General features: G+C 45.9%; 1 protein-coding gene across 1 annotated transcript in view; it reads left to right on the forward strand.

The window, feature by feature from the left end:
* The window catches only part of LOC148518669 (interferon-induced, double-stranded RNA-activated protein kinase-like), a 116756-nt gene extending 109474 nt beyond the window's left edge, over positions 1–7282 (forward strand). Inside the window, exons 22-23 of the mRNA XM_088477430.1 lie at positions 3645–3707; positions 3799–7282. Coding sequence (XP_088333556.1) covers positions 3645–3707; positions 3799–3909 — 174 coding nt within the window. The 3' untranslated portion in view covers positions 3910–7282. The remainder of the gene's footprint in view (positions 1–3644; positions 3708–3798) is intronic.
* Positions 7283–18442: the final 11160 nt, after the last annotated feature.

Genomic DNA, 18442 nt, shown 5'->3' on the forward strand with positions numbered 1-18442 from the left:
GGTCCTTACCTTCCTTGTGGATAACCGCAACATGGGCTTCAAGTGACTGAAACAAAGCAGCAACCCCTGAAGGAGAATCCAGGGATTAAAGGTTATACAGCCTCGAATAATAAGAGTGAAATGCTGAGGCAATATCTGGGGTCAGTCTATAATCTCTACCAGTCCCATCCTTGATCACCTTTATAAAGGATAGTGCTCTCTGGGCCTGTAAGGCCATGCCAATAATTTACCTGGCTTATTCTCCCATTGAAAGTAACGGTTTCTACATAAACGAAAATCCCTTTTCACCCCTTCTTTCAATATTTTGTTAAGTTCAGTTCGAGCTGAGAGTAGTGCCTTCTGGTACGTAACTGACACAGGGTCTCATTCAGACCTGCTCGCGAGCGCAAGACGCTCGCAAGCGGGTCGATGGTACCCAAATGCGCATGTGCACGATGGAGGCTGCTCCGTCGTGCGCATGCGCGAGACCCGGCGAGCGACGGGGAAGCCGTCGCTCGGGGTCTCGCACCAAAGAGGGCGTTCTGTCGATGTTGAGTGACAGCACGCCCCCTTTGGTGGGCATGCCGGGGGCGTGGCTGCCAGACGGAGGCGTTCCCATGGGAACGCCTACCGTCTGGGTCCGGCCCCACTGACATCACTAGTGATGTCAGTGGGAGTGATTTTGGCTCTGATAGAGCCAAAATCACTCCAGGGCTTGCGGCAGCGAGACCCTACCGCAGGGTCTCGTCGCAAGCCCGATGGTCTTGCCCATCGCGACCATCATCATGGACCCTCGCATAAGCTGTGGGTGGTAACCCACAGCTATGCAAGTGTCCAAAAGGCCGCTCCAAGTTTAGGTAGGAGGGCCCTGATTCAGAGCGAGCGCTCTGGTCAGAGCGTCCGGCTCTGAATCAGGCCCAGAGGCTTTGTGTGTCAATTCAAGTGATCTAATTTGTTGGAGCAAAAACAGCTTATATCCTTGACGCTGTTTTTTAAGATATGAACCAAGTTGGATACATTTTTCCAGCAGCACACATTTGTGAGCCTCCCATACAGTAATACTAGAAACCTCAGGTGAGTCAATTCAAAATAGTCAGTGAGAGTTTGGTCCAACTGAGGCTTGCAATAAGCGTCAGAAAGAAGGCTTTCATTCAAGCGCTAGCTTCAAGGTTTATGGGAGGCGAGACTGGTAGAAAGCGTAAGAGTGATCGGGGCGTGATCGGACCAAGTCATTGGTTCAATGGAGGAATGTTGTAAGAGTTGTAAAAACCTATGGCGCAGTAGAAAATAATCCAGGCTAGAATATGAGTTATGGGGAGGGGAGAAAAATGTGTAGTCACGGTCAGTAGGGTGTTGGAGCCGCCACATATCAACCAGCTGGTGTTCATGTAGTGTGCGTCGGACACTCTGGTATGGTTGAGTTGGGCGATACAGGAGGAAGTTGAAGTATCCACATCAGGATAGTGTCCAGTTCAAAGCGCCCCCTAGAATAAGGTTTATTTGATGCTTCTTTTAAAGCATCAATGCGGTCTAACACCATCTTTAAGAATAAGGCTTGGTTGCCATTGGGTGCGTAGAGACTCACCAAGGTGTAGATTTGCTAAAGAGTACCCTTGACTAATAGTGCCTGACCATCAACTATAGAAAAGTGCTCCAGAGCTGTGAAAGGGAGATGACGGGAAAACAAAATTGCTATGCCTAAAGTTTTACCTTTGTTATTGTTGCTATAGAAAGTATTAGGGAAGTTGCGTGCTTTCAAGAAAGGGGCCGCACCAGCTTTAAAGTGTGGCTCCTGGATAAAAGCCACATTAGCCTTAAGGGCATAAAGCTCACGTAACACCCTGGGATGTTTTTCTGGGATATTGAGCCCTTTGCGTTAATTGAAACAACCCGGAGGGTTGTGCGCCTAGAGCTAGTCGCCATCAAAAACAACATATGATAATCTCGGGTAGAAGGAAGAGGCAGGGGAAAGGGAGAGAGAGGAAAGCAAAAAAGAGAGAAAGAAAGAGAAAAATAAAAGAAAGAAAATAAAAATACAATATAGCAACAACAATAATTTAGAACATTGAAAATCCTCACCTTAGCGACATGGGCGTGACGTGCATGATCGGGCCTGAATAGACTTCTTAACACGCATGGAACATGAATTCAGTAAAGAATCTCACAGGACTACTTTAAGACATTAGTGAGTTGGAATATATGACATTTGCTAATATTACCCGAATTGTTAGCTCTTCTATCCGCGTTTTTGCTCAGGCTCCATTGGTAAGTAGTTTGTCTTTGTATGCCCTCTGTCCTGGATACCTCTGTGAAAATGCCATATTGCCCCTTTAGTAAAATAACTCACTCTACAGCATTAAGGTGAATATACAAAGATCACAGAATAATGACACTTTTATTTTAGTTTCAAATGCAAGAAGCAGTAAAAGTGTTATAATTAGGTTGTTAAATAGTTTTAACGCCAAGTTATCAGAATTTAATTTTTTCGATTAAAAAAAATGTGGTGATACTACCTTAAAGTTACTAGATTATTTACAGATTTCATACTGCTTCTGGAACTAGTTATAAGAATTAAAAATTAGACAAAAAAAGGTGTCGTTACTACTGAGTATCACCACAAAAAAGCTCTGGTTCTAACATAGGGTTGGGTACAGTATCCTGGTGGTCAGGATGCCAACGGTCAAAATACCGACAATGGCATCCCGACAGGCAGAATCCCGATCAAACTGGTAATTATACTAACACTAATGCCTAACTCACCTTACCGACTTTGTTTTGGTTGTGGCTGCAGCCATTTATACAGAAATTCTCAAGGCTTAGAACATGAAGATGGCAATGACTGTAGCTATTGCCTTCTCTTATAGAAGTATCTGGGGGCTCCTAAATGAGGAAGTGCCCCACAGTATTTAGTCTTATTGCTGCAGGTCCAGGTTTTCTAGCATAGTTCAAGCGGTGGGGACTGCACATTTAGGGACGTGTTTCCGATTTAGTGGGTAACCGCAGAGCATTTTTAAAGGCACATCACCTCTCAAATTTGATTGTCCCCCGTTTTGGTGGCATTTGCATGTCTGCCCTTCGTTTCAGTGGGTTGTCTTTTGTGCCGTAAAAATTGATAAAACCATATATTATAACTTTTTATATATGAAATCACAAGTAATTAATTTCATTAAAACGTTAAGATTTGCAGTTATAACTCATGATGGCGCCTTACTCTGATGACACATTTAAGGGGCTATGATTAGTATTTTAGGAAAACATCTTAAAGTTAATTAAGGGTGTGATCCAATAGAGGTAGAAGGCCGGGCTTTTAAAGGTCTATTTTTACTTTTGCTAAAGCATGGTCATTAAATAACTTATGCCAGTGGTTCTCAAAATCGGTCATAAGAACCCCACACATGTCATGTTTCCAGGTAACCCAGCAGGTGCACAGGTGTAGTCATTACTCACTGACACATTTTAAAAGTCACTGGTGGAGCTAATTATTTCACTTGTGATTCTGAGAGGAGACCTGGAAAACATGCACTGTTTGGGGTCCTGAGGACTGAGTTTAAGAACCTGTGACTTAAGCCAAACCTAGAAAATTCTCCGGCACAGAATCTGTATCCCCTCCCTCCACCAAAGTCATTGGGGTATGATCCATGTATTTTCCCTTGTTTACCTTTTAGGAATGGGTGAAAATCCGGAGAGGTGAATTGCCCCAGAAGCTTGTAGAGGACAACCCCGTTGAGGTACTGTATATCCGTACTAAAGTTTCACTGCGTCTCCTTCCCCATGTATTTCCTTCTCATAATTACCTTTTTTAAATGTATGTCTTTAAAGGAATACGAGATCAGGAGAATGCTGTCCCCTGACCCTAAGAAAAGACCCTCAGCTGCTGAGTTAAAAAAAACTTTTCAAACAAACAAGAGTCTTGATACAAAAACGTGCTAAGTTTTTAATTTATGTGGAGGATACTTTTTAAATTCCGATATCTTAATCCGTGGTGTTTCAAGCATTAGTGTGGTGAAAATACATTCCATAGGAAATGCACTGTATAACTGAGTATGCCTATACCATGACAGGGGCGGGAGGAAACAGATGCTGAGACCGTCTCAGTGCTCATCTGGTCTGGTATAAATTCCAGGTGCACATTTACCACATTATTGGCTTATCTACGTGCCCGGCATGCACTATCCCAATATGTCCATCACTGGCTGCTTCCTAAGAAAAACATGATTATCATTATGGGTATTTTGGTATATATTTATAAATACAGGACTATGTAACTGCTTTCGTGCTCACCTACAGTTGGATGTAAGTCAGTTTTATGACACGCCTCTTAGGCAGAACATTGAACGACCTCTTTAGCGCTGCGCTTGCATAATTGTAACTTCCACAATCTCTATGAAATGCTTTATCAAAAGTAGGCAGATATGATTCATACAAACGAGGATATCAGTACAGATGTCTTTATACTGTAATAGCAATGCAGGGCTGTAACTAGGGTAGTGCGACCAGTGCCATGGCATAGAGCACCGCAGGGCAGGGGGCGCTGTTTGGCCTGTCAATTTTCTGTTTATTATCGTTCTCACTTGTAACTTCCTCTTCTTTTATCCTCAGCCGCTCCTGGCCTTCCCTATCCCTTCCGTGGCCCTTCCCCATAAGGCAATAGCCCTTTTTCGGATGCATGTCTTATGTCCCTATTTGAAAAATGGGGGGGTGGCGGGGGCACTAATGCTCTTTCTGGCACAGGCCACCAAAAAGTCTAGTTACGGCTCCGTAGCAATGTGTCTTAGAAACAAAAGGGCTGATTCACAGTTGCAGGCAAATCCGGTTTGGTAATGTATATTGCTATTTTTGGCACTGTGCATGCATAGCAACTTCGAACAACTACGGGTGATTCAGAATCATATGGGCAGCAACTGGCATTCGCACCTAGGATAAGTGTTTCATGGGCATATAGACTGTACTGCAGGCTAATTTGAGGTTACATACGCAGAAATCAGTATGATCTCAGACAGATCTGGGGCAAATGGGCACTGATAGCGATGGCGGCTCCTGTCACTGGTGGGTGTATAGTGGCGGTCCTTCCACATAAATGCGGCCAACTCTGAATACATGTGAAGATCCTCATTTACTTTCAAGCACTCATTGTGTCCACATCTGCGGACGACTTGTATGTGACTATGCATCAGCCCGAAAGGTGTCACTTGTATTGGCAAAATACAAAGGTGAGACTGAAGTCGTGTTGGTGACTATTGTTATGGATGAAGCAGCCTAACATGCACTCACTACACTACAGGTGGCATTACTACTTACTACGGTTGTATGAAGATTATCCAGTCACATTATCTAAAATCTAAAACTTCCAACGTTTGGTGCTTCTCATGCAGAGCTGGCATTACACTTTCTGGAAACAGCACTTACAATCCGCACGGTCAGTGCTACTCTAGAACAATATTATTATTATTTTTTTTTACATTAAAGTGTAGTTTTCCTCATGAATTGGGGAACGTAGGCCCTTTAATATTGGGATTCATCTTATAGGACACAGTGCACATTAGCTCATATTCCCACTTCAGCTTCCGCAGTTTTGCCCATTGCTATTTTATCTACTTTTTTTTTACCTGTATCCTCCCAACACTTTCCTTTGGTACTTTGGAAACTGTAGTTACTGGAGTAGCTCAAATTTGTCGTCTTACCCAGAAACTACATTTTCCATACCAGAGTCCCTGTTTATGAGGTAATGATAAATCTGGTTTTAAGTAATAATGATTATGTATGTATATGTGCATATATCCAGGTATTATGATTAACACTTTGATTCCCTTTTCACTGTATATTCGGTTTGTGTGTAAAAATGTTTCATCTTTGGTACAGTCACCATTGCTCGATGCCTGTCAACTTGCATTTATTTATCCCAAGTACTGTTTTTACATAAACTGGAATAGTTTTTTCCTCTGTGATGATAGCCAGCTTTGGTATTTACTACCAAGGCTGGCATTGATGGTAGACTGACTATATAGTTTTAAAATAGACTTCTAGTAAATCTTCGCAAATAACACATTTTATACAATGCCAAATGCTACAATTCCTGAATGCATAAGTATTCAAATTAGAACGTCTAAATATTCATATTATGGTGAAATAATTTTAATGGATCATGTGTACGGTACTCTCATTATGAATTTCAGATGAATTAAGAATAGCGCTGCCAAATGGTAAACTTTTATACAGAATATATGCAAGTTACTTGTAACCAATAAAAAAAATAGATTATGTTGATTGCCAAAGTCTAAAGTTTATAGTTCAAGTACTGTTGGGGCATATTTATTAATATAGGCCAAAAAATAATTAGAAGTAACTACATCGGAGCTCAGCTCCCTGGCAGTACTGTCTGACAGGGGTGAGGAAAGACAGCGCTTTGCTGGCCAGTCCTGGTAACAAATTCACATTTCAGTTGCGTATTCTACAGATAAATTTTGGAAGAGATGGCTAGTGCAGACAATACTATTGCCTATGGTACCCTATAATAAATAGGAAAAAAATATTCTGAGTTAGATAAATGTATCCCACAGTATGTCTTGACTGTTCCGTTAATGTTGTTTATGTCCTATATAACGGTGTCTTTTTTTGTTATGCTCTCATTGCACACAATGAATGTAAATTCTATATAAATATGTGTGTGAGTATAAACGTTTAGAAGCCTGATTTAATATCTTACGTTAACTAATGTGAGTACGCAATCAGCTAATGCAGGGTTATGTGAGTGTGCAAGCGGAAATTCATGCCGCCCATTGATCTGATGCCGGCTGCTGCAACCGTCATCAGTAGTGTGTGCACTTGTACCAGCGCCATGATAGCTGGAAGAGATAAGTCTGAAACAGGTTTTTGTTCCCCGTACACACGACTCACACGGAGCTGTTGATACACGTCCATGACACTCCCACAAGTCAGGGTGTTACATGTGATCACATGGTCACTGCCCAGTTCGCACCCTGAAACACCTTATTTCACAGAAAACCGATCCGGCCAAGTTGCATCTGGCGCAGTAGAGAATGGACGCACATGTAAAGATGCGTACATCTGCATCTGCACCATATGCAAAAACTGCCCGTTGTATACGTGAACAAAGATCTGTGCGAATGAGCCCCTAAAGATCACACATTGTAGTGTATTGTGAGTCTTCTCTGTATTAATAATAGGTGAATTACTCACATGAGTTTAGCAGTTTATTTAGTTTTTAGTGTTCACAATCCTCAGCACAGCAGTGTTTCTATATGTATTTTCGGTTGTTATACATATGTATATGTGCATTGAAATAAAAGTGATGTTTTATTGAAAACTATCCAGACTGTCAGTTGTTTGTCACAGTTCTGTATTTTATGTGAAAGTGGTATAAAAAGTGTGCTTAATACATATTTACATCATTTCATTTCCCTATCCTCACTCTCCAAGTACTTCTGCATCAATAAATCAATAAGAGTTTAAAATAACTTTTTCCTTTATGATTCACCATTTTTTCAAGCGAGACTGAAATTCTGTATGATACTGTGATCAGTGCCAGATTAAGATCCCCATGGGCCTGGAGCTGAAATTTATGAAGGGCCTATTGTGTTCTGCCGCAAGGGGTGTGTCTACTGATATGTGGGGTATTTATTTTATTTTGCATATGTTTTCTGCGTAGTTTAAGCTATATACAGCTTACAGCACTCTTGCTAAACATCATTCAGTATGCGTGTAATGTCGCACAATTGCGACTTAAATCAATTCATTGTAAGCACAGTCATGCCTATGTTACAGCACAAAGTGGAGTAGCGCTCTAATCACGACCGTTAATACACTAATATGCAGCCGTACTGTTATACTAATATGAAGCCGCTATTATGCACTGCCAATACGCTAATTATGCAATCGTACTGACATAATCAGTAATTAACATCATATGTTTCTGCTCCACGGATGTTGCATATCCCCTTGGAAATTTAGTATGATTTTAGCCAAATAGGCATTATAATTAGAGGTAGTCAAATTTCTAACTACATTATGATTATACCAACAGAAAGTGATGTGACCGGGACTAGCCCAAATCCTAACAGCCCTTACATGCATTAGCAATATACACTACTGGATTATCCAGTAACGGGCTTATCGAACCAAAATACTGCTGGTCAAAAAACAGTCAGAGAGTTGCATGATTTTACTTTCATATTGTAACCTCTCACCATTATGATGGTAGGAGGGAAAGCAATCAATCAAATGAGCTGCTACAATCAGCTACCAGCCGGGACATTTTCGACATTTAGCAACTGTGTGTCGAAGATTGCAGCATCAGCAAGTACTGTTGAATTTGCCCTCCCATCAGCTGAAGCAAGAGGTAGTAACTAGGTGAAATTCTACCCTCTATATGCTTCAGTGGATGGTGAAGCAGCAAAAGGCCATCCAAGGCAACACTACGGGCCTATGACATAGGGAGAGGAGTGGGAATGCAACTTAGTCAAGCGCAGTGGAGAATAATTTCTGTGTTGTGCAAGTTTCTCAAACCCTTTGAACTTGCCACATGTGACGTACGTTCGGACACTGCCAGCTTGAGTCAGGTCATTCCCCTATTCAGACTTGCAAAAGCAGCTGGAGAAACTGAAGGAGAAGCTGAAACTGAGTGATTCCACTAGGTATGTCAGACTGGTAGATCAAGCCCTTCGCCAGGATCCAAGGGTCATCAATCTCTTGAAATCAGATTACTATATTTTGGCGACCATACTTGATCCTAGGTTTAAGTCATACCTTGTGTCTTTCTTTCCGATGGACATAAATTTGAAAAGATGCAAAGACCTGTTGGTGAAAAAGTTGTCAGCTCAAGCGGCACGTGACACGGCATCTTCTCCTTCAGTTTCTGCAGCTGCCAGGAAAAAAACATTTTCCTAAGAGACCCACTGCTGGTGGTGATGCATATCAGTCAGCAATACCTAATGACACTCGGTTGGGTCTGAAAGAACTGCCTACAATGAGTGACATGTCTACCGTGACTTTGTCGGATACGGTCACCATTCAGAGAATGGTGGATGACTATTTTAGGGATAGCATCCAAATAGGCATGTCAGACAGTCCGTTTCACTACTGGCAGGAAAAATAGACAATTTGGAGTCCCTTACACAAACTGGCTTTGCTGTACTTAAGTTTCCCACCCTCCAGTGTGTACTCTGAAAGAGTTTTCAGTGCAGCTGGGAACCTTGTCAGTGATCGGTATAGGAGATTACTTCCCCAGAATGTGGAAAACATGATGTTCATCAAAATTAATTACAAATTCCACGAGGAAGACCTTTACCAGCAATTAAGTAAAAAAAAATAATACAGAAGCGTCTGTAATGGTGGATTTCAGTGGGGACGAATTAATATTGTGTGAAGAAGAGGATGTACACACTGATGGGGATGATGATGACGACATCTGACCTTACCTATGTTGTAAAGCCAGTTTGTGTATGGGATCTTTTTTTTGTGGGGGGTCCAAACAAACCAATCATTTCAGCCACAAGTAGCAGTCCCTGTCGCTGAAGTGATTGGTTTGTTAAACTGTGAATGTCCTGTTTCATATACACAACATAAGGGTGGGTGGGAGGGCCCTGGGACAATTCCATCTTGCACCTTTTTCCTTTCCATTATGTGCTGTTTGGGGCATTGCTGCCTAACATTTTTAATGTTATGGGTTATGAATGACCAGAAATTGTAATGGCCACAGACAGCATCTCCTGCATGCCCCTTTCATTTTTATTAAAGGAAAATTCTGAACCAACTGCTGCTTGTGTGAACCTGGCGGCACAAGTCGCACAACAGTGACATTCAGCCAATGGTTCTCAGCCCTCAAGGCTGCTTCAAGGCCCAAAGGCCACCTGTCGTCACTCCTCACCAGCCCTCAAGGCTGTAACAGCCACAACTTGCCAAGAGTTCCAGCCCTCAAGGCTGTTGCAGGACTGGTTCCTAATCATAGCTCTGTATTGCAGTACTGCTCAGCCCGAAGGCTGCATCAACAATTAACTATCAATTCTTACTTGATAATTGGTGCAGCCACTGTTTGAAGTAAGAAGAGTTGATACTTGATAATTGGTGCAGCCACTGGCTGAAGTAAAAAGAGTTGATACTGAGAGTTGAATTACTGAAAGTTTTCTGAGTTTGCTGAATATCAGGGGGACCTAGCGGACCCCAGGTGATTTATAGCCCCGGTAACCTAAACTAGCGTTTACGCATGGATACCGGGCCATTTATAATATGAATAGGCCCCTGAGACGTGCAGACAGCTACTTCATCATGAAGAGGTGAAAACCCTCCAAGGACCACCCCCCCCCCCCAAACAATCAAACTGGGTTTCCCCAAGCTAGCACATAAAGCTGCTTACTAATTTCCTTTATTTGGTGGAAGCACTTAATCCTGGACCCTTTCATATATATTTATTGCAATGGCAAGTCCTGAAGTTGGTGTATTGCTAAGCAGGAAAAAATGGATCTGAGCTAATTTGACAAGGGCAAAAATTGTGATGGATAAAAACTGGATGAGAGCATCTCTAAAATGGCATGTCTTGTGGAGTGTTCCCGTTATGCAGTGGTTAGAACCTACCAAAAGTGATCCAAGGAAGAACAACCAGTGAACCGGTGATGGTGTCATGGATGCCCAATGCTCATTGATGCGCATGGGGAGATAAGGTTAGCCCGTGAGCATCTGTGAGATATGCATAGAGGCCCAACTTTTCAATTTACAGGACTTAAAGAATCTGCTGCTAACGGCTTGGTGCCAGATACCACAGGACACTTTCAGAGATCTTGTGGAGTCCATGCTTCGGCAGGCCAGAAATGTTTTGTCGTCATGAGGGTGAACTACCCACTATTATCAGGGCCAGATTAAGGTCCGTGGAGGCCCCTTTTAATTATGGAAGAAATCGGGGTATGCGCAATGGGGACCATATCGCTCGTAAGTGGTACATTGACAAACAGCGATAAGCCAAGCTTAGCGCTGTTTGTTAAATACTGAAAGGAGGACATAACAAGTGTTAAAGGGGTTATGTCTCATTGTGAAATGGCTCCACATGAAAAAAACAACACAGGCACACGCACGAAAAAAAAACAATATACACCCACAGCAAAAAAAAACACATATAGGCACCCACATGAAATATTACCAGTTGCACAATCTTATCCACATTACACCGCACATAGTGCCCCTGAGTCACATTACACCTTATAGTAGTGTCCCTTATTCATGTTATGACACACAGTAGTGCCGCTTTAACACAGTGCCCACAGTAGTAGTGCCCCTAATACACATAATGACCACAGTAGTAGTGTCTCTTATACAATGCCCACAGCAGTAGTGCCCCTAATGCAATTCCCTCAGTAGTGGTGCCCCTTATGCAGTACCCCCAATAGTGGTAGTGCCACTTATGCAGTGCCCCCAGTAGTGGTGCCCCTTATGCAGTGCCCACAGTGGTAGTGCTCCTTATGCAGAGCCGATAATAGTGGTGCCCCTTATGCAGTGCCCCCTATGCAATGCCCCCATTAGTAGTGCCCCCTGTAGTAATGCTCCCAGCAGTAAAACCCCAATAGTAATGCTCCCTGTAGTATTGCCCCCAGCAGTAAAACCCCAATAGTAATGCTCCCTGTAGTGAAGCCGCTTACATGGAAAAAAGAAATGGAAAAAAACCCCACAATACTTAACTTAAGCCCCGCTCCTGTGTCCGCGTCCGTCTAACAGGCTGTTCCTCGGAACTATGGCAGAGACGTCACAACAGCTTTCCCATAGTGCACAGCACACTGCGGGAGCCGGAAGCCGGAGCTCAGGAGTAAGCTCCAGCCTCCAGCTGCCACTGGCGCTGTGGGGAGGGAGCCAGGTGCCTGCTGGTAACAAAATCTCAGCGGGCGTCCGGCAAATGGAACCTCTCTGCGGCGATGGGTGGGCCAGAGGAGGCGGAACTGGTTCTGTTTCCCGTTCCGGCCCACTTTAACCCCTGGTGGGTGTGGGGACCCTTTATGTGTGGGGGCCCCAGGACGACCACCCCTGTCGCACCATGCGTTAATCCGGCCCTGAATATTGGACAGGTGCTTATAATGTTATGGCTGTTGGGTGTAGATGGATAGTAGTTCTATCCCAGGAAGCTAGTGCTATGGTTCAGTCTGAACCGAAGCAGCCGTGTAGGATGACAAAAAAGCTGCTCTTTGAAGAGCTTTGCCAGGCAATGGGAATTGCCTTAACATGATGCATGTGAAAAAATGTGCTCATCATCTAGTTGGCAGAATGGCAACGGTAATACCAGAGCAAAATGGGGGAGAAAAATGAGGTTGACCTGCCAGCTTCCCAGCTAAGACAAAACTTTCCCCCACTGCCATCAGCAGAAAAAGTAAAGCTTTTAATAATCTCTGGGACAGTTCATTTTTAGAACAGAAGTCTTACCATTAGTACAGTATAATGATAAAATGCAACAACATTGATGCAAATCAGTGGCGTAAGTAGGGTATTTGGAGCCCAGGGCAAATTTGAAAATGGAGCCCCCCCCATGTGCGCGCACCGCAGGCGTGCGCGTTGAAAAATGGGCGTGGTCACAAGGGGCATGGCCACTGAAAAATGGGACGTGTCAACATGACACACCCCTTTCTTGTCATTGGGAACATTTCTTTCCATTTGCACCTTAATGCAGTGTCCCCAGTAGTACCCCTTATATAGTGCCTCCAGTATCCAGTGCCCCAGTAGTGGTCCCTCTTATGCAGGCCCCCAGTAGTGGTCCCCCTTATGCAGCCCCCAATTAGTTCCCCTTATACAGGCCCAGAGTAGTGATCCCCTATATGCAGTGCCCCTTACACAGTTCCCCTGTAGTAGTCCACCTTATGCAGCCCGCCATTAGTTCCCCTTATACAGTGCTCCCAGTAGTGATCTCCCATATGCAGCCCCCCAGTAGTGATCCCCCATATGCAGTGCCCTTTATACAGTGCCCCCAGGAGTGATCCCCCCTTATGCAGGCTCCCAGTAATTATTCCCCCTATGCAGTGCCCCCTGTAGTGGTTCTGCTGCTTTTCAGTGCCCCCTGTAGTGGTCCCCCCCTGTGCAGTGCCCCTTATATAGTGTCCCAGTAGGAGTCCCCCTTGATGCAATGCCGCCAGAAGTAGTCCCCCCCCTCCAGTAGTGCCCCCAGTAGTAGTCCCCCCTATACAGTGCCCTTTATATAGTGGCCCCAGTAGAAGTCCCCCTTGATGCAGTGCCCCCTGTAGTAGTCCCCAGTAGTGCTCCCCCCAATGCAGTGCCCCCAGTAGTATCCCCCCCAGTAGTGGTCAACCCCCCCCCGAAACAATGCCCTCAGTAGTAGTCCCCTCCTTAGTAATAGTGTCGTCGTCCCCGAAGCAGTGCCCCCAGTAGTAGTTCCCTCCTTAGTAATAGTGTGCCCCCAATAGTGGTCCCCTCCTTAGTGATAGTGTCCCCCCCAATAGAGTGGTCTCCCCCCCGAAGCAGTGCCCCCAGGAGTAGTCTACCACCCCCTCCCCCCCGATAAATACACACTGACATAAAAAAATAAATAAAAGTAAAATACTTACCTGAATCCACGATCTGGCTCCCGCCGCCGTCCGCATGTCAATCCTCCCGGGCTGGCGCGCTCTGCATTATGGGAGAGACGTCATGATGTGTCTCCCATTACCCACTGCAGGAGCCGGAAGGGAGCCGGCTCTTGCAGTGGGCGCTACGGCTCAGCAGTCAATGAGAGTCTATCTGACTCTCATTGGCTGCTGTTTAACACACATCGCTGGCAGCACAGCCTGAGTCCGCCCGCCTCCCACCCTCCTCCCAGCACTATTGGGTAAGCGCTCAGGGGGAGGGAAGTGGTTCGGCTGTGCAGCACAGGACCGGCGCTGGAAGTCTAGCGCCAGTCCTGTGTAAATGTGTAGTGCTGTCCGCACACACTGCGGTCGGCATTACACTGGCTAACTAGGGCGGGCCGGTACCGTGGCTGGTGGCACACACACACCCCCCCAAGCCGCCGGTCACATGGCGCCCAGGGCATGTGCCCCACTCGCCCTGCCCTAGTTACGCCACTGACGCAAATAGTGGTTATTAGTGAAGTTACCTTTCAAGACACGTATGTGGTTTTTAATAAAAGGCCCCTTACTAGATATATTGTATAACAAAATACCTATAAAGAGGGTGAAGTTGGACTGGCCTGTTTTGGAGATACCCAATGGGCCCCGCTGATCCATAGCCACGCCCTCTATCACTATAGAAAGGTGCAGAGCAGCTGCTTGTTGAGCAGTCATCGGAGGCTGTTTTGACTGATCCAGTGGCTGTTTCAGGCTGTGGGCTCTGGACCTGATTCAGGTTGGCATTCACTGCGGTCTGCCCTACACTTGGGGCCCGTAGGACACTAGCGGGGGTGCAGCGGCAGCTATGGGCCCCTGCACCACAGTGGGTCCTGGTGCAATGCACCGGCTGCACCGCTGCTAGTTCCCCCCTGAGCCGGTACCCGCCTCTGCCTTCTCCCCATGCAGGACTATTAGAGGTGGCAGTTATGCGATGGGGGGTAGGGGTGCTATCGGCCACCTAGGAATCCTAGGGCCCTTGGGCAACTGCCCTTTTAGCCTATAGGTAGAGAAGGCCCTGATGTGCGTGCGCGAACCAGGTGTTACGATCGGGAATGTGATTGCAGTCACGACACAGACCCATCACTCAGTGATTGACAGGAAGTGCCATTTGTGGGTGGTGACGGGGGTGGTCAAGCGAACGAACGCCGTTGCAGGGGCGTGCATAAATTATTCACAGCAAACCCATACGCAGCCTGAGCACTCACTACATGCAGGAAGTTTAGCAACTTCTGCGGCAGGTTCATGTCAACCGCAAGTGTGTGTGCAGCTCCGATGTTACCGATGATTTCACATACTTGCACATTAGTACGGATGTGAGAAGAGTGTAAGGGGGTAGCATAATGTAGTGCTTGGCGTCTGCATCTTGTGCTGTGACCGCATTCATTAGCATATTTTCACAGCGGCCGGTTGCGTGCAAACGCAGCATTGCGAACCAACCTGAATCAGACCCTCTGTCTGACTCTGTGCAGTAGCAGCACTGATTCCATTTCCTGAAATCAGTGATGACATCGTGTGTCATCAGTTGGGTAAGTAGACCAGCTGCAGGCGCTACCTGCACAGAGGAGCCAGGTCCGTCTGAGGAGGAAAACATTGATGTGGATCCAGGGAGCCTCAGTCACAACCAGAAGCCTGAACAACATAGAAAACACCTTAAATTAAGCTCAGATTTGTAGTTGTTGGAATAAGGACGCTGTAGGAATTGTTCAAGTTTAATTTACCTGACTGGTAAGAGAAAATACAGTCAGTGTCCCTTCACATGTAGATGCATCAGATTACACTGTGTAATGCTTGCTGCCACCCGGTGCTTAAAGTGATCTTAGAGAAGTGGTAGAACCCCCCCCCCTCCCACGCGCTGTTTTAAAAAAAAAAGGGTCAGCATGCCGTTGGCGCACAGCAAAAAGGGGCATGGTCTCAAAAGAAAGGGCGTGGTCACACAATAGTATTCCCAATTCAAATTACTCCACAGTAGCACAATCTTGATTCACCCCTGATTCACATTACACCACATAGTAGTGTCCCTAATTCATGTATGACACACAACAGTGCCCCTTTTACACAATGCTCACATTTGTGGCCCTTATACACAATGCCCACAGTAGTAGTACCCCTAATACAAATAATGCCCACAGTAGTAGTGCCCCTTATACAATGCCCGCAGCAGCAGTGCTGCTTACACATAATGCCCACAGCAGTAGTGCCCCTTATGCAATGCCCATTGTAGTGGTGCCCCTTATGCAGTGCCCACAGTAGTGGTAGTGCCCCTTATGAAGTGCCCACAGTAGTGGTAGTGCCCCTTATGCCATGCCCTTAGTGGTGCCCCTTATGCAGTGCACCCAGTGGTAGTGCCCCTTATGCAGTGCCCCCAGTACTGGTGCACCTTATTCAGTACCCCCAGGAGACTGTAGTAATACCCCTAATAGTAATGCCCCCAATAGTAATGCCCCCAGAAGTTATGCCCTCTATAGTGAAGCATATAGGGGGCAATTGATTACAGAAAAAAAAACAATACTTACCTTAAGCCCCCCATAGTGCACACTGTGGGAGCCGGAAGCCTGAACTCAGGAGTGAGCTCCAGCCTCTGGCTGTCACTGGTGCTGCGGGGAGGGAGCCAGGCATCCGCTGGTAACAAAATCTCGGCCAGCAGGCGCCCGGCAACTGGAGCCTCCCTGTGGTGCTGGGCTGAGGTGGGCCGAAGGAGGTGGAACTGGTTCCATCTCCGAATAGAAGTGACGGAACACAGTTCCGCCCCGCTCAGGCCCACTATAACCCCTGCTGCCGCCAACTATTAAAGTACATTGCTGTTTTGTTATTCCTTTGTATTATATTTTGAGACATACACTGTCAGTGTGATCTAATGCATCTTCATGTGAAGCAAGTATAAGGAAAGGAAATAATCTATAATAATGGCGGGTGGTATGTAATGATGGAGGTCTTTGAGAGCAGCAGTTGGTCGGAGGTTACTAGGCAGTGGGCTGGTATGTAATGATGGGGGCTCTCAGGGCAGCAGTGGGTTGGAAGTGACGGGTGGAATGTAATGATGGTTTTTTTTTATTGCTGCAGTGGGTAGGGGATTACTAGGCGGTGCACTGGTGTGTAATGATGGGGCTCTCAGGGCAGCAGAGGGTAGGGGGTGACGGGGTGTGGTTGCATAAAATGATAGGGGTTTTTAGGTAGCAGGGGTAGGGTGTGAGAGGGGGTTTGGTGATATGTAATAATGGGGATAGATAGGGCAGCAAGCGATGTCCTCACATGAACTCAGATAGACTGCCAGAGGTTATGGGAGGTAGCACAGCAGACTCACACAGGTCCGGGCTCAGGCAGAAAGGTAAGCCCATACAGGGGCACCGTGAGGGGCGGGAACAGGTACTGTTTACCTGGGCCCGGGCTTCCTGAAGGGCCCGGCGCCGCCCCCACCCCCCTTCTCTCTCTCTCACAGCAGCCCAGTGGGAGACTGCTCATGACTGCAAAAGTGTTTTTTTTTTTCTCGAGGGGGCGTGGCCACACCTCCCGCTATTAGGCCATGCCCCCTCTGTACCTGGGCCTGCCAGGGCTCTCTTCGGCCCTGAGCCTATATATATATATATATATATATATATATGCTTATTGCACATACACACATATACTGTATATCTATAGCTAAACACAAACATGTATATGTCACACACACACACACACACACACACACTTACCTTGCAGCAGCTGCAGGTTATAGACGAAGACATGACCATGTTATTAGACTCCGCTAATGCAAAATAGGGGTGAGCGGGTTCGGATTTCTGAAATCCGAACCTCCCCGAGCCCCCCCGATTCGAGGCAGATCCGAGTCAGGCTCGACTTTTCCCACCTGACTCGGATCTGAAATCGAGGCAAAACGTCATCATCCCGCCTTCCGAGTCTCGCGGGTTTTGGAACCTATATAAGGTACCCGCGTTGGCGCCATTTTCTCACTCGGCTGTGGACAGTGAAGAGGGAGGGTGGGAGTTAGGGCTGGCTGGGCTGTGTAGTGTAGTGCAGAGTAGTGTTGTGCTGTGCTGCGCTGTGCTGCTGTTGTCCACTACTTCAAAGTCCATAGGGGCTGGCTGTGTTGTGCTGTGCTGCTGTTGTTAATAGGGGCTGTGTCCACTACTTCAAAGTCCATAGGGGCTGGCTGGACTGTGTTGTGCAGTCAGTTCTCCATAGGGGCTGTGTCCACTCCAAAGTCCTGTGCAGTGTCCCAGTCCTAAAGGGGTGCTGTAGTGTTGTCCAGGGGGTGCTCTGTCCATCAGGGGTGCTCCCCCAAGTGCTAAAAAAATAATATTTTTTGTGTGTTTGTGAATTGTGTGCGCAGTAGCCGCACGTGCATCAACAAAGTAGTGCCAAGCGTGCGCCTGTGTCATAAGTAAAGGGCCGGCTGGCTTGACCGTTAAAGGGTGCTGTAACCCCCAAAGTACACTCCAGTCCAAACCAAAAAAAAAATTATTTTCTGTGTTTGTGAATTGTGTGTGCAGTAGCCGCACGTGCATCAACAAAGGAGCAGCGCCAAGCATGCGCCTGTGTCCCATAAGTAAAGAGCCGGCTGGCTCATTTCTTAAAGGCTGGTGTAACCCACAAAGTACACTACTCTCCAGCAAAAATAAAAAAATATTTTCTGTGTTTAGCCGCACGTATATATCAAATCGATATAACATAAATGGAGGACCAAACTTTCTCCGATAAAAATAAAATAGAGAAAGATCAAGAACCACTTCCTCCTAGTGCTGAAGCTGCTGCCACTAGTCATGACATAGACGATAACATGCCATCAACGTCGTCTGCCAAGGCCGATGCCCAATGTCATAATAGAGGGCACATACAATCCCAAATGACAAAGTTCAGGAAAATGACCTTGAAAAAAACAT

The sequence above is a fragment of the Taudactylus pleione genome, unplaced genomic scaffold (genome assembly GCF_031769625.1).
Source record: "Taudactylus pleione unplaced genomic scaffold, aTauple2 ptg000201l, whole genome shotgun sequence".
In the NCBI taxonomy this organism is placed as follows: domain Eukaryota; kingdom Metazoa; phylum Chordata; class Amphibia; order Anura; family Myobatrachidae; genus Taudactylus; species Taudactylus pleione.